The sequence below is a fragment of the Aplidium turbinatum genome, chromosome 8 (assembly GCF_918807975.1).
Source record: "Aplidium turbinatum chromosome 8, kaAplTurb1.1, whole genome shotgun sequence".
Classification (NCBI taxonomy): domain Eukaryota; kingdom Metazoa; phylum Chordata; class Ascidiacea; order Aplousobranchia; family Polyclinidae; genus Aplidium; species Aplidium turbinatum.
Genome location: NC_137479.1, coordinates 23192918 through 23201591, shown reverse-complemented (window position 1 = coordinate 23201591; position 8674 = coordinate 23192918). Strand labels below are relative to the sequence as shown.

The 8674-nt window shown below is 40.3% G+C and overlaps 1 protein-coding gene across 1 annotated transcript in view; it reads right to left on the bottom strand.

The window, feature by feature from the left end:
- Positions 1-2612: 2612 nt before the first annotated feature.
- The window catches only part of LOC145776171 (uncharacterized), a 35085-nt gene continuing 29023 nt past the window's right edge, over positions 2613-8674 (bottom strand). The window contains exons 15-16 of the mRNA XM_082587571.1: positions 6514-6734; positions 2613-3161 (exon numbers count right to left, since the gene is read on the bottom strand). Coding sequence (XP_082443697.1) covers positions 2899-3161; positions 6514-6734 — 484 coding nt within the window. The 3' untranslated portion in view covers positions 2613-2898. The remainder of the gene's footprint in view (positions 3162-6513; positions 6735-8674) is intronic.

Here is an 8674-nt window from a genome sequence, read left to right as displayed (position 1 = left end):
ATTGAACAGGCGTCTGGAAAAGGTTAGGTAAATTAAACTGCGATTGATGTTCACTTCTGGAATGCCTAGAAGAGCTCTTCTTAGAGCTACGCCGGGAGCCCGCCTCTGATCGATATTCAGCTAAAACTACCTCTTTTCGTTGTTCAGCCCTCAACTGAGCGTCTTTGAGTGCGAACTCAGCAGCTCTCGCTTCGGCTCTCGCGGCAGCCTCTGCAGCTCTCGCAGCAGCCTCAGCTCGTATGGCCTCAGCTCTCGCTTCGGCCTCAGCTTGTATCTGGAGCTCCTCTCGTTTTAACTGTAGGTTAATTTGTGTAACTATCCGTGACGAGCTCTCAGACATCCTAGTGCTTACGTTTGAGGCGCTATCCTCAGGATGTATGTCAGCATCCAACCTATCTGAGAAATCACTTTCTTTTTGTTCGAAGTTATTTTTTAACGAGTTAAATTCGGGATCTACCCTATCACGAAGTTCTGCCAAGATTGCAGAGTTAACAATTTTACTCAAAAGAGCATGGAAATGCCGTAATTCCTCTTCTAAAGTAGATAACTTAGATCGAAAAATTAACAGTTCCTGCTTATCACTCAAAGAACCTAGGGCCACAGAAAGTTTCCCAATTTGAGTCAAAATATCCCGTCTAAGATGCCGGGCCTCTCGAACTGACTTAGCCTCATCGTTAATGGGTCCCTCCCCAGAATGGCCTGCCCGACCGCAAAGAACATCATCAGGCTTAAACTCAGTCGAGTCGACGGCGGTCGAGTCCCTGTCATCACCGAGTGTAGACATATTAAATGTCAGGGCTAAATTTAACAATTAAAAAATTAAGTTACACAAACACACAAAATTACAGTAGTTATAAAAAACTTAACTGCAAAGACCGTAAAAAATACAAAAAAAAATTTAAATGCACGATACCGTAGCTGTACGAGTATGTGAAGTCCAAACGTCCACAAAACTTGCTTGGATTCTTCCACTTGAATCTTCAAGCACAGATGGATTGTCTTTAATCTTCTTTCTTGCCAATGAATGTCAAAGTTATTTTTTCTTCTGTACCAAACTGAGAAGAAATGTCTTTACTTTTTAGCTTAAAGTTCTTCAGTTGCCTACCGAGAAGAAATGTCTTTAATTTTCTTTGCTTCTTTAGACTACCAACCAACAAGATCTTCTTTTATTATTTCTTTGCTTTTGTAGCCTACCAACCAACAACTTCGTCTTTTATTTTTTATGCTGCCTGTGCTTCCGTACAAACACTAGCCAGAGAATCGTCTTTTATTTTTTTGCTTCTAAGTGCTTCTGTGCCAAACACTAGACAGAGAATCGTCTTTTATTTTTTATGCCTTCAAGTGCTTCTTGGCCTACCAGCTAACAAATTCGTCTTTTATTTTTTATGCTTCTAAGTGCTTCTTAGCCTACCAACTAACCAACTTCGTCTTTTATTTTTTATGCTGCCTGTGCTTCCGTACAAACACTAGCCAGAGAATCGTCTTTTATTTTTTATGGTCACAGCGGTAAACCATAATCTCTTCGTGGGAAAATTGTAACGTAAGATTCCCAAATCCGTTCGTCTGCATGCAATGACCCAAAAATAAACACACTTTCGAAACGTCTATTCAAACAGTGTATTCCAGTAAAATTAGCCCGAGGCTATCGAAAATAGGTGTAACGCCTACACCTCTAAAAAAACTGTCACTACAATACAGATTAATTGGATAAAAGACGGAACCTTTGTCCAGCTAGCAAGCACTAAGCCAACAGTTAAATGAGCGGCCAACTTTCAAGCAATCATTTTACGAATGACCAGAATAGATATCAATATCTCAAATTCACGTATGCAGTACTGTGACGCAATAATGAAAAACAATTATGAAGTCATTCAACAGGTGTTCGAGCTAGTGAACCAATGCATTCATGTTTAAACAGGCCCAAACAGGTCCAAACAGATTTAAACAGGTCTGACACAAGTCTTATTAACGCTGGTGCAATTTTGGCTCATGTTTTAGGAATTTCCATGACGTAATATTCAGTAGACTTGAACGGTTTTTATATGACGTTTGATTTGGTGAAAATTGTCGGGAACAGTTGGTAACAAAAGCAACTTTTACCTAAAACTTTACAGGTTTCAGCAGAGATGTTATTTTCTGAAGGCTATACTTTGGGGCAAAGTGGGACAGCTGTATTAGGGGCAAAGTGGGACAGTGCATCAGGGCAACATGACACTCTAGAAGTCTAGATTGCATCTGTGGTTCATCTGTTGGTTGAATTTTTGTTTATGACTCTTTTAGCCTTCAAGATTGTAAAATATCTACATTGTGAAGTAAGCAACGATCATGCTGCTAAAAGCGAAACTCAATCTATTGCTTTGTCAAAGTAATTGACTTTTAACGCGTGCAATGCACTTCACTACTTTAGGTAAGTAGCAATTGTGTTTTTAAGTGTGTCCCGTTTCGCCCCATGGCTGAGACAAAGCGGGACATTTAAAAAAAAAATCTTTTTTCATTTGTAGCCTACTATAACAGTAGAAAGATTCCGCTTGATCTTCGAACCAAATATGCTGACCAATTATAAGGCCTTCGGTTAAAAAAGAAATTAACTAAATCCAACCAATGCCAGGGGGATCTCTCAGTTTCAATGGCCTAGCCTAGGCACAATTAGAGGCTTAGAGCTAAGTCGTAGGGTCCGGGTACAAGAACACTTTTACTTTCCTGATGACAATGTGTAAGCGATAAAACATGATGCTTTATAGGGAATTTGGAATTTTTAAATCGATCTTCGATACTGCGAACGGGGATAGATGCATCTTTTGCCTCCTTTGATAGTTTCGCTCTTCGACACATTTTAACGAACTGGTTTGAAACACATTGCACTGTCTTTGACAATCAGTTATTAATTTAAAGAGGAAATTAAACCATCGACTCTTGTGATCTTCTTTGTCTCAAAGAAATTGAGGCACAGCTTTGGCGAATTATAGAAATTGCTTTATCAAAATAATCAGAGTAAAGCAGCGGGTTAAGGGCGCTGTTGATCGGTAACAGGACGATTGCTGAAACAACGTAATCAACATCCGGGACAATGACGCCACCAAAGTTAAGAAAAACCATGAATGACAGTGGAATCCAGCAACAAAAATCTGTGATCAGCAATCGAACGATTTTCCTTTGCATTTCTGAAATAAATAAAAAACATCAAACAAACAAAAACAAGTTGTCGTGCAGTTTAAGCGGACAAAAGTCGTCCTTTTTGCATTATTAGGTTAGGCTTAGCTGAAGCAGGGCGTTGCATTTTGGGCAGTTTGGTTGAGTTGTCATCCTCCATCGATAAAGGTTGTCATTTGTTTTGTCCTAATGCGGTTTGCAGTGGACCATAATTTTCTGGTAGCCGTGTCAAATCCTGGGAGAGCTTTTGTTGAGTCCGTGCCTTGAAAATGCTATCGGTGAAGGTGGAGACACCTAAGAGTTAGACCGATTTTCGAAGTTCCAGCCTGCTGAAAGGCTGCACTGCACTGTTTCACGGAATCTTTGGCGTCTAACTATCTCGGACGAACTGTCATAGGCAAACAGATAACTTTATTTGCATCTCAACATGTAGGCCTACTCAAAATTCAGCATATAGGCTACTAGCAACGTAAACGCCCACCATAGCTACGGCACTAAAACGATTGAACTTATTATTGGAACTCGAGTTGGAATACCGCAACGCTGTCAGGAAAGCATATTTAACAGCGGCCAACGAAAAGGTCATGAAAAACTCATAAGGTAAATGCGAAACACAAGGTAGAAACGTAAAGGGGCAAATTCTCACAAAAGTTAAAAGTTTAAAGGCACGTTTCCAATATGACATAGGCTACACCACACTAAGGCTATACAAATTTTCAAGAAATAAATTATTGAAATGCTTCTGTGGTCGTAAATGAAATTTTAAGCCAAAACTTCTACCCCGATCCAATTTTAATTTTATGAGTTTGGTTACATACAAAGTGTGCACCTTGATATAAAAAAGCATCATAGCGCTTAAAATTCCCAAAAGTGACCAAAACAAGATTATTTTCTAGGGGGCAAGCACTCATACTCCTTATCCAATTTTACTGTTTCGGACGTTAAGTTTTGCATTGTTCGCTTATGTCATAAATATTGCATTGTTAAAACTCTGGTCTTTTCCCAACGTTTTTATGGATCCGCTGCTGCATTGTTGGCATGTTAACTATTTCTTCATAGAAAATCTTACAATCCATACCGGTAGTCCTAAATTTGCTAAAATGATGAATGTAGACTAAATTGTTTTCTTACATTAAAAGAGTTTGTGGCCAAAAACGCTTTTTGTCCTATTTCAAGCGCCATCAGTAAACATAGTGGCCCACTAGTAGATTTCGGGGGGCTAAGATGGTACTCACACGGCCCCGAAGATACTTCACCTCACAAATAAGCAGTGATGTACGCGCATACAAAAAATATTGACGCCGTCAGCGTAAACGCAAACGTTCGAAAAACCATACGCCGTATGCGTCAACGCAACTTGTAAAAAAAAGTTGGCGACGTCAGCGTTAGCGCATACACTAGCGTTAACTTATTTTGTTTGCTAGGTGCAGGGCCGTAGCAACAAAGAACGTGGCCCCCTCCGAACATAAGTCCGGGGCCCCTTTCAACCCAGAAACTGGAATGTGGTATTTATTTTACACAACATGCAGGGTTCATATTATGTATACACAGTAGAGGGCACAGTTCCGCTAATTAGCAAAACAAACGCTTTGGTTAGCGAATTAGCATTTTCGCTAATATTTAGAAATTTTAGCGGACTCGTTAGCGAAAGTAAATTTATTGAAAATCCACTGATTTCTTTGTTGAAAGCTAACTTTTACATCAGCTGCGCCCACCACTGTGTATACATAGGTCGGAGTGACAGTGTGGACATAAGTTACAAAGTTAGGCTATGTTCCATAATTACGCAAAGCGCTTCTTTCGAGACTTGTTCTGCGCAGATTGTAATGGGTCATAGTCCAGGGATTTGGCAAGCTTGTTTTCGATGATAATTACAAGAGCAGAAGGCCTGTCATTTGCCACGGTTAAGCGCAGGATATTCTTGATCAGTTTCATTCTGCTGATGGTCCTTTCAGCACTGGCGACAGTAGGCCTAACTGGTGTGGTCGGTCAGAAGAATTCTGGTGCAAATGCAAAGATTCGGATATATCTCCTGAAGGCTGTTCTTGTACGTTAAAAAAATGCTTGCCGTGACAAGTCCTCTCTCTTTCTCAATGACATAAATAAAACGATTCAATTCCATTATTAGTTCGTTTGCATCAATGTCTCCCATTTTTACTTTATTTTTTTTGCAGTGATTGTCCAGTTCCATTGTCCGCCCTATTAGCTAATTGTTACGTGCCCGCTCAAGACCACACGGCGCAAATTTGACTCTAGGGGTGTGCGCTTGAGCAACGCATTTCAGGACTGCTCTCCATTCAGCGGCACCTAGTGAATGGAATATTTTCCTGGCAACAACACTTCAATAATCGAAAAACTTCACTCTGCCAATCTCGGTAACCGGCCCTGCGTCAAGAGCCTCTACAAGTAGTCAAGTAGGCTATGCGAAACTACCAGGAATAACCAATCAAGGCTTTACAGTCCGAGGATAAAGATTCAAAACCAACCAACCCAACCATTTTCTCTGAGACACTTCTTCAGGCTGCTAGCGTTGTACAAAAATCCAAACAACTTGTAGCGTTGTAGCCTACCAGCTACCACTCCACGAGTTGGTCAAAGCGCAAAGAAACAGAAGATATGGCCTGATCAGTGAGAACAAAAAAAAATGCGATTTGAATTTTTCTTCAGCAGAAAGACGACTCGAATCATCAGCACATTCGTAACCAAACATTCTCTTCCTACGTCGTACCGTGTTTTTTGAAAACACCTGCTCAATACCAATAAGCTCTGCTAATTCGCGTGCGTTTGTGACCACGTGGTTAGCCTATATCCTGCATATCGATAGTCTTCCAAAAACTTCGGCGGAGGGGCCCTCCGTCCTTGCGGGCCCCCCTCCGATTGGAGGGTTCGGAGGGCGGTTGCTACGCCTCTGGCTAGGTGCCAAACATTCACACGGTATAAACCACTCGAAACAAACAAGTTTTATTTTGAATTTCCACGAAGAAACACAAGCATCTGAAAGTGTTCATCTGACGTTTTGCTGCGTTTTGGTTTCAATATGTCTTTGCCCATTGAAAACATTCTTTCAACTTATTCAAAATTTGGAAAGTTTGATAAAAAAAAATGCAAACAACAGCTAAGACATTAAAAAGTATGCGTTGACGCTATGCGCTAAAAAACCGCGAAAAACTTTACGGCGTAGCCTCAAGCGCAAACTATCCAAACAAATGTGGCCGCAAGCGTTAGCGCAAACAAAAAGTCTACGGCGTAGAATTTGTAGCGTATACGTACATCTCTGCAAATAAGCCATGTGTCTGTTTGGAAAGAGTATACAAAGGGAAACGACAATAATGTCAGAACAAAGTACGAGTTTTAAAGACTTACTTTTCATTTTATTTTTATTCTTCTTTTGACTACTTTCGGAAACTAGTTGTTGACAACGTTTAGTTTGTCTTCTTGCATTGATCAAGATGAAAATGTAAGCTCCGGCTACGAGCATGAAAGCAAGACAGTTAAAAGCTGTTGTTGCCAATGAAAAGCCCCACGCCTTGTCTTGCTTTGTGACAAACAACCGAGGAATACAAACACTATTGGCACTGTAATACCTAGATAAAAACAAAGCAGAACTTGTTAGCCTAAAGCCCTAAAAGACCAATCTTAGTTGTTGCAGTCTTTGGGCTACCCAGCCAATATAAAAAAAATTGCAAATGCTAAACGTGTTTAAAAGCTATAACAGCGTTTTATACGATATTTTATATGCATTAGTTCACTGCGGATATGTAGAAGTCTTTACAATACAATTGCATCCAGTAGTTAAGAATCATATTCATAGGTAGGTGTAGACTGTAGGCTATAGTCACTAGCTTTGACTATGGTAGTAGAATGTATAGACTGTAGATCTCTAGATTTTAGGCTGTATTTTTGTAACATGGTTACTATAGCTTAGGACTTAATATTCGACATCAATATCTGACTCTTGTACATGATGACGTATTCAGATAACCATGGGCGCCGATCGCTCTGCAAAATTGGTGGGGACATTCACTAGGAAATGTAGGAAGGGGCGACGAGCAAAGCGAGCTAGAAAGATTGGTGGTCTGTTCTGACAAACAAACAAATGCAGTAGGTAGACTACAAGTCTAATGCGATATATACGGTATATATTTTAATTGTCAATGTCAGCATTGGACAATGGACAGCAGACGTCTAAACACTCTGTAACGAGTTTCCGGCGAATTAAATACGAAGTCATGGACTGGAGGTTGATCGAACTGGACTGGACTGGAGGTTGATCGAATTCAAAACTGTGTTGTGCACATGGCAGACCATTGAATGATTTAGCCGTTTCTGTGTCATGGTAGATCGTAACCTAGTTTTGACACGTCGCAAAGTTGAAAATGACCATTCAACTGAACACGAGCTGGTTGGTGAAATGAGCAAAAGTCGCATAAAAAGTTCTACTTGCGGCAACATTTGCCGAACAGCGGATGGCATCTCCTTGAATATCATTCGAAAATCTTCCACCGACTTTCCATTGTAGCCTATACTGCTTTCAAAAGAAGCATAGTTCTTGTGCAAGGAACTTTGTGTCAGAGAACTCGGAATAATCGTCTATCACATGTGATTGTAGCTTTCCACGAAAGAGTGATTCTTGTAAAATTTTGTAGTGCTCAAGATTGGTCAACTTGAAATAGTCAGTAAGATTTTGCTGCACGCTGTCAATGACTGCAAAATACTCTGACCGATAGTTTGTCTCTGGTGTTTGAAGTTGAAGAGGTTGACCATGGCCATGTCTATGTTGAAAACAATTTGGGATCTTTTGGGGACATGACAGTTTAATAAGGTTACAACCATCCATTAGCCTCTCAGAATTTACAAAGACACGATGAAATTCTTCCTCACTGCGTAGATGGCGGAGTTCAGCACCTTCAAGCATGCCAGCCACAGTCACCGTGCAACCTTGCAAGGCTTTGTTAAAACGTTCCAGACACTGAATGCAGACAATGCTAATAACCCAAGCACACTCGACCCACGAGAAAAAGATTTCAAAAGCAAACTAGCAGTACTTGCTACATTTGAATCAAATTGACTCACGGCTACTTCCAAGGCTTCCAATACTGACTTATAATTATCAAGCACTGCTTTTACAGCAGCTGTATGTGTGAGCCATCTTGTTGGACAAATTGGTTTCAGTTTTGATGCAGCCTGAGGCAAAGACTCTTCAGAATAAAGATTCCGGTACAGATGCTTGAATTTCCCGGAAACATTTACGTTATAAAAATAATGTAAAAAGATGGTGGGGACATGTCCCCACTGTCCTATAGGGATCGGCGCCCATGCAGATAACCATCTATCACAGAACTTTAGATTAGAATTTTCCTGGAGCGGTTACTACTTGTTTCAATTCCTTCAAAGATTAGGCTATCACAAAAAAATAGGTTTTACAAGCAAGATAAACCTCATATTGACAGTCTTCCAAACAGTAGTGAAACTTTCCTTTATTTAAAAATACTTCAAGTATCTCCTCGATACATCACTATGGGCC